Here is a 17,576-nt window from a genome sequence, read left to right on the forward strand (position 1 = left end):
ACACCGTTTTAGCCCCCAGATGTTGCCTTATATCATACAATCCATCCGTGACGCGGACCCACCGAATCGGCGAGCCACCAACGTCCGTCATCAGTGTGATACAGTAAAATCGCTATAACTATCACCCGGTATTACATCATTCCAGTCCAGCCTTTAATAAGCTACCTGAGCCCACTCTTCTGCTGTATCGTAATAAAGTTGCATCCAAACTGATTCCTCACTCGTAGTATCCATCTCGCGCATCAAAACCTCGTGCCTAGCCACCAGCACACCAATCGAATCCCAGTCCTTCCATCCGACGGCCCATTCGCGGATCTAGATGCGCAGGTAAATATGAATTTGCCAAGCTACCAATCTAGATATTCTTGGAACGGCGGGTGAACAAAAGATAATATAGCGAGAGGGGATGGAGGCTTCCTAAGGATACCAATTGCAACGGATATCGGCCGGGTGTGTTCAAAAACTCACCCAATCCATCCAAGCCTCTAAGAACCTCAGCCTGCCCTCCTTCATCTTATCCTCGAATTCAGCGAAACTGAGAAGCCCGCTACCTTTCCGCTCGCTGATCTCGGTTTCGACTGTGTCGAGGCTAGAGAGCATGTGAAGGTGGAGTGGGGAGTCGGGTTCCATGGCAGCACGTCGGATCTTGCGTTCGAGAGCTATTTGGGAGTTTTCGTGTTCCCAGGATTGGGAGTGCACGACTGGGCGTTGGACAACGTGCATGGTTAGCGCAGCGGTGTTTATCCAGAGGAGGAAGATTTGGGGGTCGTTGTACATGCGTGGGGGTTCAGGGCGGTGGGTTGAGGATGGAGGAGGGGATGGAGTGCGAGGAGGCGGTGGCGGAGGTGGCGGAGGTGGAGGAGGCGGCGGAGGCGGCGGGGGAAGTAGAGGTAGAGCAGCTTGTGTTGGCACAGCTGTGTCGGTGCCTCGTTGAGGTTCCGATGAGGGTGAGGGAGGTCCGCTTGGGGCAGCGCTGGTGTACATCATGCCTTGGAGAACGAAGAAGGGACCGTGTGGTGTGCTCGAGTAATGGCCAATTTCAAAGTCCTCTTCGTTGACGACGAAGACGCGGTCGGATGAAGGGGTTGTACTGGCTGCACTCTCGTCTACCTCGCTTTGATGATCGCCATTTAGTTGAGTGGGAGATTCCATATCAACGATAGAGTTCGGCCGAAACTGCGGCATAGTAGGATCGCGATACGGTATTTGGTCTTCGCTTTGATTGTTGCCCTCTTCTTCCGCATTCCGAGGCTGAGAAGAAGATTTGGGTAGTTCTCTTAGCGACCAGGACTCCTTGGGGAGCCACTCAAATTGAGTTGCGAGACAATGAATAGCGTCCCACAACTCGTATTGAAGCTGTAGCCGCGTAAGCTTCGCATTCCAAAGATCCATTACATTTGGCTCCCAGTCTTCGAACCAACGATTCTTGTAATGATGGACAACTTCTTCCTCTGTCCCCTGAAGCAATGCCCAAAGACGCTCGCGGAAGATCGACAGGCTCAACTGTGCACCCTGGTCCCTTAGCTCTCCTAAGAAATCTTCGATCGTGTCAGGGGTACTTGTGAGTATGTCTAGCATCACCCTTGCGTATTTGAAGGCTCCTAGGAAGATAACGACTTTGTTGGCGAGCTTTTCTTCTTTGAAATCGTGGATTGTCTTGTCTATTTGGTGGGCAAGTTTCCGTCGTTCGGCTCGGGTTGCGAAGGCGTCCATGGCATTGTCCTCTTTTTCTTGGAACAGGGGACTCAGGAGCTCGTTGAAGGCTTGTTGGGTTATTTGATACAAAACTTCCTTTCCGAGATCCTTTTCGGGCTCGGGTATCTCGTAGCCACCCCATCGTTCTCCAACCGGGCGAGAGGAAGTTGAGGCATTAGATCGTGTCTCGATATCGACGTCATCCTGGAACCGTACCCTAGAAGAGGAGCGTGAACCCCTAGTGCGGTCGTGCTCAGGGGCGGGGGATGTTTCTACAACCCCATCCATCTGCTCCCCAGCTTCAGAGCGAGGTGGCGAATCTTCGTAGTCTTCCGGTCGGCGCAATCCCTCTTCTTCATCGACATAGAACTGCCTTCGCGCCCACCTGTTGTGTATGGCTGAACCTTCAGCAGAATGATGCGGGTAAGGGTGCCCATTCACGATTGAATTTTGAGGATCAGTTATCTGGATGATTTCCTCACGGTCCGCAACATCTCCGACATCCTCAGCCAGTACAGATTGGTGATTATCCAGACCTTCAGAAGACTTCTCCTGCAAACGTGGATTTGAGGGATTCCTAGCCGGGATGCTATTCTGCGTGAAGGCGGACCCCAACGGCTGGCTCGAGCGAATTGTCTCCAGTGCGCCACGAACAGAAAGCTCCTCAGCAGCTTCGGCGAGGTAATTCCTTGTGGCCTCTTTCTCGATCGCATAATACGCTCTGAAAATCCTCAACACGTCTTTCCGAGAGATATAGCCGTCGCCGTCCACGTCGTAGCCATTGAAGACGATCCTAAGCTTGATTTTGGGATCGCGCGAGTGCATCCCATCAAGGCCCTTTACGAATTCTTCGAATCCAATCAGTGTATTGTGGTCCGTGTCATAGTATGCGAAGATGCGGTCATAGATGAGATTCGGCGCTGAGATAAAGCTTGAATATCGAGGTATGAAGGCTTGATTGAAGGCGCGTCGATCAAGGGCCCATCCAATATTGTTAGGGTCAGAATTCCACTCTGTCCCCGCAAGGCATGTGAACTGATCCCACAATGCCTCGACCTCCTCACCCTCCATTTTAGTTTCTGAGACCAGCCGTTTTTTGATGGCCGAGTTGATGGATGGGCTCATTACATGTGGGCGGCCAGGATATATCGGCTCCTGCTTTGGAAATCCCAGGTAGGGGGCAGGAACACGGATTTTGTAGAATATGTGAGTCTTGATATGAGTATTGGTTGCTTCACAGTCGGAGCATAGGTCGTAGTCGGCACAATTAGCACACCGCCATCTGATGCCGCGGATAGGCTTCGTGTCGCATGCATTACAGGTTATGCCGCGATGAATAACACCCTCCTGCCTTGCCCGGTCCTCTGCAATGTGATAGAGGGTGCGCTGCAGAGTCTGCCCGTCGGGGTCTGTAGTTAAATCATCCGAGTCGTCCTCGCTCAGTAGTGACAGCTCTGTGGGGGCAATGCTCTCAGCGCCATCTGAACCATGAATTGCATTAGTGTCCCCTCCAGCGAATCTGGCGCTGTGCCTTTCGAAAGCCCGGGTCAGAGGTTCCAGGCTATGCATCCGACCGTTCAGCAACTGAGTGAGGGCTATTCCGTCAATTTCGGAAACAGGCCCGTTCGGAAACGTGAGAGCAAGTAGACGGTCGAGAAAGGTTTCGTAGAGCTGTCCGATCATGGTGTCAACCAGCTCGGGACTGGCACCGGGCTGAGAGTGCTGGGCGATATCGCGCAGTTCAGCCGCAGATATAAGGTCGCGAGGATCGAGGACAATGGGGTGGCCGAAGAAGTCAAACTCCCCAACTGGCTCTGCATTCTGCTGGAGGTGTTGGAGGGTGCGCGCAATGCGGGAGTGTGTGCTGCGGGGGCCCGGTCTTCGCACGGCATTGCTTCGATGGAGCGGTGGTTGAGAAGGAGCGTGGGTGCTGTTGTACAGAAGGTATGCGGCATATCCGGCGATAGCTCCAGTCAATATCAGAATCGCAGGGCGGTATCGGGAGACCGAGGACGGCGTAGAGCTCGACATGGGAGGAAGAGGTGGATGGTGAGAGTATTAAGGAGCGTGAGGACAGAGCAGAGGGCTCCAGGAAGGTCGAGGCTACTTGACGGGCATGGTGAGTGCAAGCAGCCGTCCACGAGTCCTCCTAGCTGTGAAATGTTCCCCCGTTTGGAAGTCGCCTTGTTTGGCTTAGTCAGCATCCAGTCTGCGAGGTTGCGATCCTTCACACAACATCTTCAAGTCTTCACAGAACATCTTCAAGTTTTCACTGAACATCTTCAAGTCTTCACTGAACATCTTCAAGTCTTCACTGAACATCTTCAAGTCTTCACTGATCATCTTCAAGTCTTTACTAAACATCTTCAAGTCTTTACTGAACATCTTCAAGTCTTCACTCCGATATACAAGAATATACAAGACGTCTGCCAAGCTGCGAGGCAATCAATTTCATCTGTGGCAGATCTTAGGAATATGCTTCTACAATATACGAGGTCTGATTTTGGGCAGATATCTGCATCCCCTGAATCCCTTTCCAATTCTAGGACTGGCTTGCCAGATTAAAGAATCCTTGGTAGTGTCCTGTGGTAGTTGCTAATATACTGCACGCTACCAACTGGAGTGTCCACCATCCATCCGTAGATCCGCTCCCGTCTACTATGTATCAGCAATCTGGAACATCGGTAAGAGGAGATCGGAGTGGGACACACCATGAAGCTACTGGCATCGCTGATCAAGAAGACTCCAGCACCACGATACTCTCTCGGGCCTGACAATCTCTGCAGCATGTTCTGCTTCGGCCACTCTGTCCGTCTCTCGGGAAACTGCTTAAACAACTCTTCCACCATTGCAGTCACAATGTAGCCAGGCGAAATGGTGTTGACGCGGATATTGTACTCGCCCCACTCTGCCGCCAGATTGCGTGCGAGTTGCATCACTCCAGCTTTAGATGCATTATATGCTGGGCAAATCAGGCCCTATGAGGTAGGTCAGTCAGTGGGTGTATCTCCTAAGTTCGTCGTTACAGAACGTACCCTATTCGCAACAGTCCCGCTCATACTTGCGATCATTACAATGCTTCCTCCGTTGCCGAATCTGATCATCTGCTTCGCTGCAGCCTGGGAAGTCATGAAGACACCAGTAATATTCACTTCGAACATTCGATTCGCATCTTCCGGGGTATACTCCAAGGCTGGCGTTTCTTGCTGTATGCCCGCAGCCGCAATCAGCCCGTCCATTCGTCCTTCCTTGTCACCGATTTCCCTGATTATTCGGTTTAGGTTGAGCACATCGCGAACATCAATCTGGCAGTATTGCAATGAGGTGCCAAGCTCCGACTTTGCTCTCTCTGCGATAGTATGGAAGTCTGGAGAAGGCTCAGGAAGTCGATCCAAGGCATAAACTAATCACTATCAGATTTTCCGGGCCAGGATATTCCCCAGGAACGCAGGAGGCCTTACCAGTTGCTCCCGCCTCCAACAGCGCCTCTGCTTGCGTGAGGCCGAGTCCTCGGGCAGCTCCAGATACCAATACCACCTTGTTGCTGAGGTTGAACTCTGAAAGCCCTTTCGAGGTTCTAAGAAAGGGGTTCGCGGCACTGCCTCTAGCAGGAGCATCTGGAGGTCCCCCTTGATGCCTTGAGACAGTACTGGAAAATGGTCGCATAGTATTCCGGACTGCCGTGTGGAGAAGTGGCCTTTGTTGACGAAGCACTTGCGGGACACATGGAGCCGACCGCAGGAAGAATCGAGCAGGCGTCATAATGTGATATGTTGTTTTGTTGTGGTTTTGCCAAAATGAAAATCGAACTCAAATTAAGCTACCAGGACGCCTCGCGGTATACAACGGAAAGCACGACGAGCATACAGAACAAATTGTGCTGGAGGGGACGACACACAAAGCATTTAAATCTTCCACCTAAGAAGGAATAAGTGCCGGGCCATCTGATTGCTTCAACAGCCAGCCCCGTCGTGGCCTCACTCTCACTCTGGCATGCCGTTGCCATTGCATGCGTAAACGCCCCAAAGCAAGCAACCAAGTCTTGGAGCTTGATGCAGTCCAAGATAGAGCTACTGTTCTGCGGGGAATGACCAGCATCCGGGTTTCCGCAAACGGAAATGCCGTTTGGGGACAGGAGCCACTGAACATCCACCTTTGTGTCTGACCAAGCTGAAGAGTGCTTGCCAATGGCTTCTAAGCGACGTTGAAGGCTGGATTCGGGGAATTGGCTACCCGATGACAGAGCGAGATGACACTGGGCTTGAGAGAGCTGTTTGTCATGTAACAGGGCAGCTGTAGCTCGAGCAGGATTGCGCGCTGCATCTGCATCATTGTTGTGTGCGAGTCATGTTGTGGGAGGCCAAGAGAGCGAAGCGAGCCAGTCAAGGGACGTCGTCTATCTTGACATTCCCCGCATTATTCGCGTGTGGCCTGTAGGTATGTTCTGCCTTATCCTTCCAACTGCGCGTTCCACGGCAGCACCCAATTTACCAATATCGACTTCTCTTATCAATGACCATCACGTGCGTTCAAGCCCTCTCTACCTGCTATTCGCTTCAACCCAGCGTAGCAGTATAATGCTTGAAGTGTGTATGTCTACTATATGCACTGGCCAGAAGTCCCCCGCATCCATTTTCCCTATCTAGCTACACCAAAATTTGTCATATCTGGAAGGTGAGGCGTCGGTACGCCCCGTAGCTGCTAATATTGAATGACATCAGTGGTACCAAATGGAAACAATGGAGTGTGTCCAGGAGAAGATTAGGATGCAGGTTGTTAAAGGAGTTTGTATGGGTCGAATCTTAGAATCTAGATAGCAGGTATTCCAACACTTCAACTATGTCTGATAGATTTCATCCACTAAATTGTGTATCTTAATTCAGGTCTGTATGACCTAGCGCACCCTCCCATCCCTTCACCTTACCTCGCTCCCATGCTTTCAGTGTATCTCGAAGTTGCCTTTCAACGCCAGGCTCATGCCAAAAATGCCCCGCACCAGCAACCTCCACGAATGAGAATTTCGTGCCTAGAACTACGCACAGTTTCTTAGTCCATTGCTGGACTTTCTTCGCTGACGCGAATCCATCTTGATCTCCATAGATAGCCAAAGTGGGATTATGGACTAGCGTTTCGTGATGGCTCCCCAGGGTCCCATTCCAGAACTTATGACCTAGCCCCGTGGCTGCTAGAGTCGACAATGGCGGCACAAGGGGAGAGATTAGCAGATATCGTGCATCGGGCACTTCAATCTCCAGTCGGCCCTGCTTTACCTTAGGATCATCAGGCGGGGTTTGAGGTCGTATCAGTCGCCGATGACTCAAACTCCGCATCCTCCGCCCTAAATCCAGACTTCGACTTCCTTCCATGCTCCGTCGGATTTCTCGACTGCTTCTCCTGACATCCGGACTTGTTTCCTCACCACCGATTGTCACGGAGAGCTTGTTTTCGTGGCCTTTGCCCTTTTGGGGGCTGTTCTGTCGCAAGCGGTCCCGGGCGAGGTTTATCCACTCTTGGTTACTCTGGTCCGCCAATTTACGTGCACGAAGGAGTATTTCGGATGTGGCGGTGCCGTCGAGAGGCATGGAGAAAGACTGTAGGAGAGGGAGAATGGGTGGGAGATGCCTGAGGATTAGGGATCCGTAGGAGTAGCCGCCTAATATCACTAAGGGCTTTTCCTTCGTTGATGTTCTCGACAGGCCACCCTGATTCTGTGATGGTGGAGATATTGGAGATTGATCTGGCATGAAATTCGCGTCTGATGAGGGGAATAGATTTAGGTAGGAGAGGTAGTGTATAAAAAATGCCGCAAAGGAAATGTAGTCGTTCAGCTCAGGCTTCCCAGTCCAGGATGTGCGACCTTTGGAGCCATGGGCCCCTCTACCACGCGTCAATGACTCCTCGAAATTCTTGCATATAGTGAAGTGTGCATACCTGAAGTTGAAAGTCCCTACAAAATATCCTAGCGAGAGGGATTCTTCAACGACGATGCCCACAACACGATCATCGTAGCTTCCCCCCATCGGCGCGTAAGGATGTGCCATTACAATTCCTTTTGTCCTCCATGGTCTTGAGTCCTCGGACCCTTTAATCTGCGGGTTCGATACATCTTCTGGATGATATATGCGGCAATCAAGTGTGGTATCGTCGTGGATGGAAGGGATGGTGAAGCTAAGGTGGGGTTCGGGTGGGCGGTGCATCGTTCGTCAGGGTCGCTAGAAGACCCCGCGTGCAACTTTCATCGCATTTTGAGGAGGAATTTTTTGCCCAATGTCCCGATCATGGACCGAAGATGTTGTTTATCGGGGGCGGAAGTTGGTGATTGTGTTAAGGAACTCGTGAGTAGCTTGTAATCAATAACTTGACTAGGATTAGGTGTATTATGTAAGCAAGACGCGCTTCATTCAACATCACGAGATAGCGAGGACAATATGTTGGAGTCAATATCATCATTGTCCAATACTAGGAACAGTCAGTCTATTGCCGAACAGGAACATCCAATCCGTCTACCCAAGGATGCCAAAATGCCTAGGGGGTAACCCTTTGGAATACGTTAATCCGTGTCGGTATCCTGATGCGATATCATAAGCTCCGGATCGGGGTCCTCGTCATCTGTATCGAAGAATTTCGGCTTTAGCGGTATTGAGGGCTTCGGCGACCGACCAATCCGTATGGCAGACAAGGACCCTTCATCCTCACTCTCTGTATTCGAGCTCTCAGTATCAATTAAATCATTTGAAACCTTGGCCTTCCCCTTCACTTTCATACTCAATCCTAGCACTTCTTGCAAGATTTCCTGACCCTGCTTGAAAGCCTCCAGTTCGGCACCAATAGCACAGACGAGCAGGTTCCAGTTCCTAGAGGTAGCAAGGTCCATCTTTTCTTCCAGGAAACTTATTGCCGTCTCCATTTGAGAAAGTAAATTCGAAGGGTCTGCGCCACTGTTTCGTCCCGCCTGTTGCATGTGGTTCTGAAGCTTCGCCTCGAAATCCACTACCCTCTTGACCACGTTATTCCACAGCACCGCACCTTCATCCAAAGCAGCGCGATCAATATCCACCTCTTGACATTTCTCTGCCAGCCGCGAGTGTTCGTCTTTCCAGTAGTCATGCGCCATTTCGAGTGTGCGTCGTTTCGGGGGGAGAGAGAGGAACGGAGACGGAGAAAGTGAGATATGGTCGGTATCTGGCGGTCGTGCGAGAAAAGAAGCAATCTCCTTGTCGAGGATTGATAGCGAGGCTTTGTAAGATGAAAGTTTTGCTTCCATGGAGTTCTCGCTATCCGCAAGCTCATCAAGCATTCGACGATGGCGTGCCTTCAGTGCCCACAGTTCTTCCTCCTTCTGGCGTATCTCCTGTTCCAGTTTTGATGCATCTTCCTGTAAAGCCTTTGCTCGTGCGCCAGTGCCTTCTCCCCCAATGTCCGAGATCCTCTTCTCCAAGCGAGAGCGCTTGTGTGTCCAAATATCCGTCTTCTCCCAAATAGCTTGCAGGTCCCTCAGATCTTGATCCAGCATGTCCATCTCTTCAGCTTTGACGGCTGCCAGTTGCTGTATCCGCCTGAAAATGCCCCTTCTGGCGGCATTCAGTCCAATCTTCCTCTTTCGTGGATGAGGTCCGTATTCGCCGTTCTCTGCACTTCTATCATTCCCTCTAATACTGCTGACTGTCGGTGTGGTGCTTCCATTGGAGAAACTTTCATCTTGCGAGTTGTCGTTACCTGCGAGGCCGCTCATCAACCCATCTGCTTGTGCGTCGAGTAGTTCTTGGAGTTGTTGTTCGAGATGACGAGCTTTCCGTTGCAGGGCCAAAAGATCGTCGGGGACCCTCGGGGGTGGGGAAATAGAAGGCGGAGCGCTCCGCAGCACCGTCGAAGCTATCGGTGGAGGTATCCGCGGGGACATAGGTGGAGAGTTGTAGAGCGGGAGCTCATGATCGCGTGCATACGGATCTTCGAAGGAATTGCGGAACTTAGGAGAGAGAGAGCCAAGTACTGAGTTGAACAGCGACATAGGTGCGACTAGAGAGTTAGGAATGAAGGTGAACAGGGAGACAAGAGCTTAGAAGCTCCGTCCTGGTGAGATGTCCAGGTGAGCTCTGAGCAAGGCTGATACCTAAAGGCGAATCAAGCCGCTCGGAGGCTCTTAGTCAGCTGCCCTAACTTTCATGTGCTTGGGACTGTGCCGAATGACACTCTCTGGGCTGCTGCGTGACATTGGAAAAGCCTTCGACCACGAAAGATTGAGCATGAGGCTATGGGTTTATACACTGATGTCATTTCTCGCAAGTAAAAGAGATGATTGCGTTAAATTGTCTGGTAATTGCAAAGTTGAGTTGATTGATGGACCGATGACTAAGGCAAGCCCTCGCTTAGTGGAGAAACTCTTGGCATCCCACCTCCACGCCGAAATTCGACTTCACGACTTCGAAAGTTGCGCATCCGTGACGACGACAGCTAACCCTCCAACAGCACCATGTAAGTGCCATTAATCACTCATTGTAGCCTACTCTATTGAGCGCGTCTAACATAGCAAATTTACAGCAGTCACCAATCTCTCTCAATACACAACATGGCTGACGCTCCCCGTGGCGGAGGTGGAGGATTTGGTTCTCGTGGCGACAGAGGAGGAGATCGAGGCCGAGGACGAGGCCGTGGACGAGGCCGTCGTGGTGGAAAGACTGAGGCTCGTCTTCTTTGCGACCCGCGATATTGGACCAAATTTTAACAATGGCATAGGAAAAGGAATGGCAACCCGTCACGAAGCTCGGCCGTCTCGTGAAAGCTGGCAAGATCAAGAGTATGGAGGAGATGTTCGTACTCGAAAACTCCGAAATTAATTTACATACTGACGTGCAGCAGCTACCTCCACTCTCTGCCCATCAAGGAATACCAGATCGTCGATTTCTTCCTGCCCAAACTTAAGGACGAGGTCATGAAGGTACGATGCACTCCGAGGTGATGATGGCAAGGGAAATAAGCAGCGAGGAGTCTGAATAACTTCGATAATACGACTAACCACCATTGGTACACAGATCAAGCCCGTGCAGAAGCAGACTCGTGCCGGTCAGCGTACTCGGTTCAAGGCCATCGTCGTAATTGGAGACTCTGAGGGGCACATTGGTCTCGGTATCAAGACCTCCAAGGAAGTTGCTACCGCCATCCGTGCCGCCATCATCATTGCCAAGCTCAGCGTTGTGCCGATTCGACGGGGATACTGGGGTACCAACCTCGGCGAGCCTCACTCTCTGCCCACGAAAGAAAGCGGAAAATGCGGTTCCGTTACTGTCAGGCTGATTCCTGCTCCCCGCGGTACTGGATTGGTCGCTTCGCCCGCCGTGAAGCGTCTCTTGCAGGTATGTACAGCTCAATTGGATGTCATGTGACTATGCTAAGTCTTGACAGCTCGCTGGTGTGCAAGACATCTACACTGCATCTTCCGGCTCCACTAAGACTCTCGAGAACACACTCAAGGCCACTTTTGTTGCCGTCGCCAATACCTACGGCTTCCTAACGCCCAATCTCTGGAAGGAGACGAAGCTCATCCGCAGCCCACTAGAGGAGTATAGTGACGTTCTACGAGAGGGCAAGAAGTATTAGAGTATGAGGCGCGGCAGAGAGATATAGGTCTTTTTACTAGCATTCCCGGGGTCCTTAATGGCGTGGAGTAGTGCATTTGGAGCCCTTCTTTCCGTCTATCTGTGGCAGGACCTGGGTCACCCAGTAAGGAAAATGACAATTCATTATGAATCTTTCTTTGACGATGCGTGATATATCTCAGTTTGAGGAAACAGAGCTCCATGAAGTAGCTGATTTCATATCCGTTGTCGTGTGCTTCTGGTTTGTTGCTATGGCGGTGTCTATCCAAACAACGCTCTCTTAACCTTGAAGCCCTCCACTTTACCCCATAAGAGGCCAATTTGGCGACGACATCGCCCTAGAAAGCAGCTATCAGAGTAAGATTCCCCGAATACCGCTCCTCGAAGCTCTCAAGTGACTTCCCCATGCTTGAAAGCGTCCAGCCTTAGATATTAAGCTCTAAGCTAGCTACCTGGAAAGATAATATTTCCTGTCCACAGTGGTCATGTCTAAGAAGAATGGTACACAGACAGCGAAGAAGAAGAATAAGCCAACGTCACTCTAGCCATGAAGCTTTTAACTACCTCGCGCGAGCTCATCTCGTGCGACTGAAGACGGTGAGCAAAGAACTAGGTGGAGAATTTAGCACAGATCGGGTGGAGAGTGTGAAAGAGTGAAGACGGAATAATAATGGTGTAAGGAATAAGGGGTCATAGGGGTTTGGAGGATAGGGAAGATGGGTGGGTTGGGCCGGTGTGGTGTTGGTGCTACTGTTTATGGGTTGGCGAACAGGGTGGCATATTTACGGTATTCTGGCGCTTGTTCTCTGCGATCACATACCCTCTTAGCTCTCCTGCTGATTTCACAACCTGTCTCGACTCAGGAACACGTAGGGATCAAAGTATCCTAGAATTACTTAGGGACCTGCAGTACTAGCCAAATAATCCCATTTGACTACATGTGTGAGGCATTGTATTCTTAGAGATACCCTTAACTGCTATTATTCGTACACATTCGTGCAGGTACAGGCAATACCCAGAGGACAACACAAGCTAGAAAAACTGCTCTCATAGACCACCTGGTATCTGTTAATCGCCTACAAATTTTAGCCCCTCAAAGTTCTGGAACCTGTCTGAATGAACCACTGGGCCCTTCTTCTCTGCAATTGGTGACCGTTGAGGAGCTGAAATGACACTCAAAGGCCTACCAGACCATCCTCCATCCCTAATCGACAAGGTGAACTGGATATTGGAGTAGTGGGCTAATAAGTCATTGACCTCGAAAAGAATCCCGTGTGCCACCCTGAAACGCTCTAGGTGGTCCTCAATGCTCATTGGGGGTACGCAGAGGATTGTCCTGTATACAGGCATCAGAGCAGCAGCGAAGCTATTCGGTACCGGTGGCAAAGCCACAGGCGGTGAGGATAGCTGCACCACAACGTTGCTGGGACACTTTGAGCAGCGTCAAGACCCATTGGATCAGCTGCCAAACCCGCCTGTGGAAACACAGGCGAAGATGGGGTTCGATATTTGATAACAGGAGTAGCGGGGTTTCCGGAAGATCGGACAAAGGATTCGGGCCCGGTAGCTTGAGAGTGGGATTGAGCTGGAGCTTCTTCATCGAAATTATAGGGAGTCAATCTACCTGCGTTTCGGTTGTGATTGAATCTCTAGCTCGAATTAGACATTGGAAAGGCAGGGTGCGACACATAATCGCATGCAGAGCCCACTTTAGTGGGGTCGTTCTCGCTATGCTGGTTAAGGATGAGTGAAAGGTGAAGGGAAGAACAGTGAGGATTGGGACTCACTGCGTTGCCCTTCTTTGACCGAGACCCAGCGCCGTAGTTAGTGTTTGCCGTCGACAACTCCCTGAGCTCACCCCAGTGCTGTCGCGGCTTCTTTGGCGGAGGCGGCGCTGTCTACTCTGATTGCCTCGCTTTTGCTTCACCAGCCGCCTCACCGCTGAAAGTAGCGTTGTTTCCCACATGATTAGTCTGATTCTTGCCTTTCCTCTTCGAATTCCTATATGGTTGTATCCTATCTGAGACGGACGGGAAACCCGACATATTGTCATTCTCTGAAGCCGCCACGTGAGGTTTATTTCCCAGTTCCTCACCCGAAGCCTTGCCTTATACTCAAACCAGGTCAGGATGGTGTCTCTTCCTCGAAGAGGCATAAAGAGACCCTGCGTACCTTCGACAGTTGTAGTATATTGGAGGAGAGCAGCATGATCAAGTGCTAGCGGAGCCATCTAGGCAGGGTAGAGCTTCGGCTTCGTCAAAGGCGGCTCCGAGATGGCGTGCAAGCCCCTGACTGGTCGTGGAGAAGACGACGTCACCTCACCTTCTTTCTCAGAGGACGATTGTGGGTAATGGCCCCTATGTCCTGAAATTGAAGGCACAGCTGGTGCTACTTTCATTGGAGGCGCCGCATTGCTCCCCATAGCTCAGTGAGCAGCGTTTCCAACAGGAAGTAGTACGATTGATACTTTTGCTCTACCTACGATCACGTGAGGCAAACAAACGTAACTACATTTTTAACTGTTACGATTCGATTGATGAGGCTTAAAGGTGAGCAGTATACGATTGAGGTAGACTATTTTGAGATGGCACTTGATTTCCTATGTATACCCCCCACGAGCTGCGACTGCGAGAGCGACTGCGAGAGAGCCTTCAGCGGGGGGAAAAGGACAGTTACTTGTGACCGTAATCATCTCTCAGGCTCTACAATTGAAGCTTTGCAACTCCAGAAGAACTGGCTACGTTATAAGGTTGTTTTCAGTGAATTGAATAACCTCGCGTGCCATATCAAGAGTAAGGGGGACCCTGCTACTCTAAAAGCTTTAACAGTTACGTCGTAACTTTTAGTGAAAAGTTGAGAAGTACAAGCAGCTTCAATCGAACCGTAACTCAATCGTATTGACCCCTGCTGTCAGGTGAAGCAAACAAAAGTATATGATAAGTGAGACGTAACTTGTCTAGAAAGCCTGAGTCGAATCGTACTACTTCCTGGTAGAAACGCTGTCAGTGAGTCCCAATCTCAGTCGGAGCTCGATCAACGATAGTAACTAGTTTATTGCTGGAGTTTGAGTGGTTGCCAGCAGATCCAACAGGTATATCTTTCATAACAACTTCCCTGCCAGATACAATAGATAGCAAGGTAGTAGAGACAGTGGGGGTGTTGGCCAAGGTGCTCGGTAGAGCAGTTGGTTGGTGAATTGTGCCTTGTCCTGCCTCATTGCCCTTGATGTTTACCATGAGCTCGCCGAAGGCTAGAATGGGGTATTAGTGTGTGTTCTAGTTCAATTGATAGTGCGATGAAACCTTTAGGTAGCACACTAAAGGTCGGGCTGGGTTTTGGAGAGGAGCTATTCTCACTTCCTCCACTGGTAATGCTGGTTTCAGACGTCGTCAGGGTGTGAAGCTGGTCGCTGTTAGCCATGCTTGCTCTGACCGCAGATGCGCTGAGCAAGTGGCGTTGTAGTGTTGGTGTTGAGATAAAGGAAGTTCAAAGGGGAAGTGAAGGCATGTATTAACTAGCGTGGTGGGTGACTGGAAACAGCAGTAACGGCGGTCGCGCGAGGAGCACCTTTAGAACCGAGCCAGTCGCACCAGACTTCACCCAGAGTTAAAAAAAAAAAGGACCAAAATTGAGAGAAGCAGGCCGCAACGACGCAGCCCGTGGAAATAAAAACTAGTATTGAACTACCCCACCAAAGTGTGAGCAGTCTGCAACTGACCATGTTCACCAGAACAACCTGACATAGTTCGCTGCACATAAGCGCCATGACGCTCATGAAAACCCCACGCTTTCCCTAATACTGAAAGAAGAGTGATCCCTACGTCGATACATGTTAAGGAAACAGGTGGTATAAATATGAATGAACGAACACCTCCTTGTTGCCCTCGCCTGGGCTTCTCCATCCAGGGAGCGGTGTGAGCCAACTAGTAGTATCAAAAGGGCCGTAGTAGCGACAGATAGGAAGCCTTCGAGGAAACAGATGCGAGGGATATAACACGGAAGAAGTGATTACAACCCCAACGTACAGAAGAAGGAGCAATGGTGTAGAAGTGAAGAATTAGAAAAAAAAAATGAGATGGCACTGGGGAATAACCGTCTTACGCCTTAGAAACTCCAGTATATCCAGGCGGACCCCATGATTAGAACCAAAACGCCACCTGAACGCCGTAGCAAAGAACCCGTTCTCGATGACCGCGAAGGTATTGCACTAGGAATCGAACGCTAAACCCCAGAGCATCGTGATGAGAAAGCGGGAAGGTTTTCTAAAATCGCAGGCAAGACTCCCCATTCAAACAAGAAGCGAACTGTAGGCGGTATGATCGTTGAGTGTCGCGGCTGTTATGAGGATATCTGGTCCAAGTTAGGCACGAAGAATGGCAAGCCAATCTCATTCTCCTACCCTTCTCCTTCTGCCACGACTTCCGCCCTCAGGGCGTTGCGCAAGAACTTCGCGCAATTGCGGGTCATCCTTGTCCTTGTCTACGTGGTGTACGCGTACGTGTCTGTCACGTCAACCGTCATCAGCACTGAGGTCACATAATTTGTAAACAAGATCTTGTTGGAGCATCGAACATACCTTTGTAGATTGTCGGGTCGTGGGTATTTGTGTTCGCGGTCGGGGCAAAAAGGACAGACGTAGCCGGGCGAGGCGTGGACAAGACCGTGCCGAATCATCTCATTCTTCCGCTTAAAGCCTTTTCCACCTTCGCCTCGTGAACAGCCAGCGACTGGACAGTAATGCGGTCGACTTTGGGAATGGACGTTTGCATGTGAGCTAGAACGGACAAGATTAGCATTTGTAGCAGTTTTGCGAGGGGCTCAACAGTGCACACTGCAAGGGCATAGGAAAGTGACTTACTTCAAGAGATACTGGGTTTGGAACGGAAGTGCGGTGCAGTTTGGATAGTCACATTTGAATCCCCCCGATCCATGCGGTGGAACATGTTGAATGGGTGGCCCATTTAGTGGTGGTAACGTTCTCGACGCTATTGTACCATCTATGCTCATACGGTGCGTCTGGTTTTCAATTGGCGTAGGTTGCGATCTGGGGCTAAGCCCATCGGAACTTTGATAGCTATCATTGGTTGTCGATGCGGATGGCAAAGTGCTACAGTAAGGAGGGCCATTCTCTGACGCCTGCGAAGGCCTGCGAGTGTTGCTGAAGAGTGTGAGATGTTGACCAGATCTTAGAAACGGGTCTCGGGTTGCAATTTCACTATTTGCGCTAATGGGTGATGTTGCGCTCAACGAGGGAAATGCACTTCCCGGCGAACGTGCCGAACTGATGGAGAGTTGTCGCGATATTTGCGTCGGTGATTGGCCTGTGGATGAGATGGATTGTCGGTGAGCGAATCCATTTGCTCTGGACTCGTCTGCCAACTCGGATATGTGCTTGAAGGGGGGTAATGATTGCTTTTGATTGGGTGATGCTCCCGGCCCGTCCCGTGAGGGCGAGTGAGGATTCTGTAATGCCGGCAATTTTTGGCTGGGTGACCCTCTTGACGGTGGTATGGTGAGTTCGCGAAGATTGGGCGACGTCGCTAATGATTCCTCGTGGGGGTAGCCATTCGCATACGATCCCGCCCGGTTCCCAGTCAGGTTTGGCGACGTGGCCTCGAGTTTGGAAGAGCTATTGATAGGTGATTTTGAATCCACTCCATTTGGACCCAACCACCCCCCATTCGTCAATGACCCTGCAATCGTCTTCGGGGCGGAAGCATCTGCACTGAAGGGGCCGCGTGATTCACTGTCGACTTCTACCACAGAGTCGCGGTGGGGAAAAGGCGGGGGAAGCTTGGTTGTCGTGTTCAGCGCCTTCTGCGCGGTGGCCTGGAGGTTGATAGGAGGCGCATTTGACTGTGTCTGTCGAGTTTGTACGGTTTCTGAAGATACTGCCTCTGCAGGCTGGGGTGACTCTTCCATTTCCTCGTCATCCGCCTCCGATCCCGAATCCGAATTCAATGCTCGTTCGCCAACTTGTCGTGCAATATCGGGTCGGTTCGGTTCCATCTCCCGAATGAGTACGACGTCACCTTGACTGGGCCGAGTCTTGCGCCGATTAGGTTTCTTTCGTCTTCGAGAGGAAGGAGGACTGACGTTTTGAGTCGAAATTGATATTTGCTGCGTCACAAAGGGTGGAGGGGACGGAGACGGCGTCGCTTTCGGTCTGACTGGAGTGAGGCCCGGAGATCGTTGGAGAGCGTCGTCTGAATCGTAGTTTTGAGTATTCATCCGTCACGATCGGGAGGCTAGTGAGTGTAGCCTCGTTGAAAGACAGCAGAAGGGCAG

The 17,576-nt window shown here is 50.9% G+C and overlaps 8 protein-coding genes across 8 annotated transcripts; 2 read left to right on the top strand and 6 right to left on the bottom strand.

The window, feature by feature from the left end:
* Positions 1-2: 2 nt before the first annotated feature.
* Positions 3-3,831, bottom strand: BDR25DRAFT_300458 (uncharacterized protein). Its single transcript, XM_033689377.1, has one exon. It carries the CDS (start codon positions 3,724-3,726, stop codon positions 457-459), a length of 3,270 nt encoding a protein of 1,089 aa, XP_033553304.1. The 5' UTR covers positions 3,727-3,831; the 3' UTR covers positions 3-456.
* A 474-nt stretch (positions 3,832-4,305) lies between these two features.
* BDR25DRAFT_209794 (NAD(P)-binding protein) lies at positions 4,306-5,361 on the bottom strand (the record flags this gene model as incomplete). The annotated part of the gene is made up of 4 exons (XM_033684615.1): positions 4,306-4,350; positions 4,407-4,673; positions 4,731-5,098; positions 5,157-5,361. 4 exons carry the CDS (start codon positions 5,359-5,361, stop codon positions 4,306-4,308), a joined length of 885 nt encoding a protein of 294 aa, XP_033553305.1.
* A 131-nt stretch (positions 5,362-5,492) lies between these two features.
* Positions 5,493-6,460, top strand: BDR25DRAFT_349554 (uncharacterized protein; the record flags this gene model as incomplete). Its single annotated transcript, XM_033694565.1, has 7 exons — positions 5,493-5,572; positions 5,629-5,752; positions 5,791-5,971; positions 6,041-6,121; positions 6,175-6,281; positions 6,342-6,369; positions 6,417-6,460. The coding sequence occupies 7 exons, from the start codon at positions 5,493-5,495 to the stop codon at positions 6,458-6,460; spliced, it is 645 nt and encodes a 214-aa protein (XP_033553306.1).
* Positions 6,461-6,521: 61 nt separating this feature from the next.
* BDR25DRAFT_252485 (uncharacterized protein) lies at positions 6,522-8,011 on the bottom strand. Its single transcript, XM_033686181.1, has 2 exons — positions 7,627-8,011; positions 6,522-7,572 (listed from the first exon to the last, which is right to left on the bottom strand). Exons 1-2 carry the CDS (start codon positions 7,890-7,892, stop codon positions 6,570-6,572), a joined length of 1,269 nt encoding a protein of 422 aa, XP_033553307.1. The 5' UTR covers positions 7,893-8,011; the 3' UTR covers positions 6,522-6,569.
* Positions 8,012-8,150: 139 nt separating this feature from the next.
* On the bottom strand, positions 8,151-9,940 carry BDR25DRAFT_390986 (uncharacterized protein; the record flags this gene model as incomplete). Its single annotated transcript, XM_033698124.1, has 3 exons — positions 8,151-9,711; positions 9,746-9,824; positions 9,854-9,940. 3 exons carry the CDS (start codon positions 9,938-9,940, stop codon positions 8,246-8,248), a joined length of 1,632 nt encoding a protein of 543 aa, XP_033553308.1. The 3' UTR covers positions 8,151-8,245.
* A 161-nt stretch (positions 9,941-10,101) lies between these two features.
* Positions 10,102-11,439, top strand: BDR25DRAFT_300460 (40S ribosomal protein-like protein S2). Its single transcript, XM_033689378.1, has 6 exons — positions 10,102-10,167; positions 10,234-10,375; positions 10,429-10,502; positions 10,552-10,630; positions 10,725-11,045; positions 11,095-11,439. Exons 2-6 carry the CDS (start codon positions 10,262-10,264, stop codon positions 11,287-11,289), a joined length of 783 nt encoding a protein of 260 aa, XP_033553309.1. The 5' UTR covers positions 10,102-10,167; positions 10,234-10,261; the 3' UTR covers positions 11,290-11,439.
* On the bottom strand, positions 11,344-13,518 carry BDR25DRAFT_349558 (uncharacterized protein; the record flags this gene model as incomplete). The annotated part of the gene is made up of 15 exons (XM_033694566.1): positions 11,344-11,384; positions 11,410-11,537; positions 11,594-11,626; positions 11,664-11,696; positions 11,741-11,758; positions 11,800-11,876; positions 11,918-12,035; positions 12,059-12,146; positions 12,193-12,222; positions 12,279-12,346; positions 12,397-12,695; positions 12,719-12,908; positions 12,975-13,182; positions 13,216-13,308; positions 13,332-13,518. 15 exons carry the CDS (start codon positions 13,516-13,518, stop codon positions 11,344-11,346), a joined length of 1,611 nt encoding a protein of 536 aa, XP_033553310.1.
* A 2,157-nt stretch (positions 13,519-15,675) lies between these two features.
* Positions 15,676-17,297, bottom strand: BDR25DRAFT_210733 (uncharacterized protein; the record flags this gene model as incomplete). Its single annotated transcript, XM_033684662.1, has 3 exons — positions 15,676-15,790; positions 15,865-16,062; positions 16,147-17,297. The coding sequence occupies 3 exons, from the start codon at positions 17,295-17,297 to the stop codon at positions 15,676-15,678; spliced, it is 1,464 nt and encodes a 487-aa protein (XP_033553311.1).
* Between the last annotated feature and the right edge of the window lie 279 nt (positions 17,298-17,576).

Source organism: Lindgomyces ingoldianus, assembly GCF_010093535.1.
Source record: "Lindgomyces ingoldianus strain ATCC 200398 unplaced genomic scaffold BDR25scaffold_3, whole genome shotgun sequence".
NCBI classification, from domain to species: domain Eukaryota; kingdom Fungi; phylum Ascomycota; class Dothideomycetes; order Pleosporales; family Lindgomycetaceae; genus Lindgomyces; species Lindgomyces ingoldianus.